Genomic DNA, 1,756 nt, shown 5'->3' on the forward strand with positions numbered 1-1,756 from the left:
CGTCCGAAAGGTAATTTCGTTAACACAAAATTTGATCTCGTTCTTCTCTGAATCCATGAGAGCCCTTCCAGTGGCAAGGAAAGGTCTTCCAATAATAATAGGAATATCTCAATCAACAGCATAATAAATAATCACGAAATATGCCGGTAGAAGGAATTCGCCAACCCGAACAAGCATATCATCAACAACCCCAACTGGCCTCTTTATTGATCTAATCAGCCATCTGCAGTTGCATGCTAGTAGGTATAGGCATTCCCAACCACGATTGCCTGTAGATAGAAAGCGACATTAGGTTAATGCTATCCCCATTATCACAGAGAGCACGAGCAAAATCATGATGGCTAACAGTGCACGGAATAATAAAAGCCCCTGGATCCTCTTTCTTCTGAACTCTGGTTGTAGATATGACAGAACTAACATGGTGAGTCACACTTACTGTGTCACGTTTGACTAGCCTCTTCTTGTTCAATAAATATTTTAAATACTTGGCAAAACCCGGCATCTCTTGGAAGGTATCAAGAAATGGAATATTCATCGATAGTTGCTTCAGTTGATCATAGAAACGCCGACACTTAGCATCCTCAGTCCTCTTCACCAACCTCTGAGGAAAGAGAGGTTAAGATTTTATCAATTGAGTTAAGGGCCTAAATGCCCCAGTAACCTTACCTTTTCATTTGTCACTGCTCACATTTTGAGCCTTTGGAACATCTGGAACAGGATCAACTTCAACTACATTCGAAATTTCATCTTGCACTTCCTCAACCTCACTTGGCACCTCAAATGGTACCTCTGTAACTGCTTCTTCTATAGGCCCTTTTTCAGCTGCTTTTGCACCTGCGCCTTGAAGTAGTTTTCCACTTTGGGTGGTAATGGCATGGCACTTTGCTATTGAATCTCCACCCCCACTTTTTGGATTAGGAACTGTATCACTTGGGAGACCTCCCTTTTGTGGAGGGTATTGTTCTCTCGAAATATCTCTCATCTGTGACTCGAGCTTTTGTATGGAAGCAGTGTGAGAGCCCACAGTTTTGGTCAACCCCTTCAAGGTTTTTTCGGACTTCTCTTGGTTGGCGAGCACCCTCTCGAGCATGGTCTCTAGCTTATAACCTCGGTGCTCATTCGATTGACCCTTTGGCGGAACATAGGGATTAGAACTCATATTTTCGAAGTTATTGATGTAGTTGTAGTTCCCTTCGTTCGAACCACCATAATCATTGTGCCCATACTGGCTACCTTGCCCCTGCTGAGGTCTCTACTGATTCTAATTATGATAACCCGCTTGGTAATTCTGACTTTGTTAACCCCCTTGAGAGTTATTCACATAATTAGCATCTTCATATTGCATAGGAGGTCCCTCTTTATATGGACCCTCAGGAGCGTGGTACATTCCTTTTCGGCAAAGTCTGCACATCTTCAACGGCATTCACTTTCTTAGTTTCTTTGTCATCTAACCTCTTCGTCAACAAAGTAATGTTGGTTGCAAACTTGGCTTGAGTTTGTTATGTCTCTTGGTTATCTTTCACAATATTGTTGATTAACAGCGCCCCATACGCTACACAATCAGCACCACCCTAATGCCATGCTTGATTATGAGTAGTCAATCTATCAGGCAATTGAGGCCAATTTTCCTTTTCCCTTTCCCCTTTGCATGACTCCATCACAACATGGGACATAAGCCCAATACCCATACTTCTATCGAGTTCAAAATTGATTGAAGGCCCAACCATGGGTGAAAATGGCAACTGGTGGGCTCGGT

The 1,756-nt window shown here is 42.8% G+C and overlaps 1 protein-coding gene across 1 annotated transcript; it reads right to left on the reverse strand.

Annotated features, from left to right (window-relative positions):
- Positions 1 to 211: 211 nt before the first annotated feature.
- On the reverse strand, positions 212 to 1,159 carry LOC132054312 (uncharacterized). Its single transcript, XM_059446354.1, has 2 exons — positions 689 to 1,159; positions 212 to 601 (listed from the first exon to the last, which is right to left on the reverse strand). The coding sequence occupies exons 1-2, from the start codon at positions 1,157 to 1,159 to the stop codon at positions 212 to 214; spliced, it is 861 nt and encodes a 286-aa protein (XP_059302337.1).
- Positions 1,160 to 1,756: the final 597 nt, after the last annotated feature.

This window comes from Lycium ferocissimum, chromosome 4 (genome assembly GCF_029784015.1).
Source record: "Lycium ferocissimum isolate CSIRO_LF1 chromosome 4, AGI_CSIRO_Lferr_CH_V1, whole genome shotgun sequence".
Classification (NCBI taxonomy): domain Eukaryota; kingdom Viridiplantae; phylum Streptophyta; class Magnoliopsida; order Solanales; family Solanaceae; genus Lycium; species Lycium ferocissimum.

Coding starts and splice junctions, on each gene's coding strand:
- LOC132054312 (XM_059446354.1), bottom strand. CDS start 1,159: ATGAGTTCTAATCCCTATGTTCCGCCAAAGGGTCAATCGAATGAGCAC. Junction 602..688: donor ATGTTCCAAAGGCTCAAAAT/GTGAGCAGTGAC, acceptor CTCTTTCCTCAG/AGGTTGGTGAAGAGGACTGA.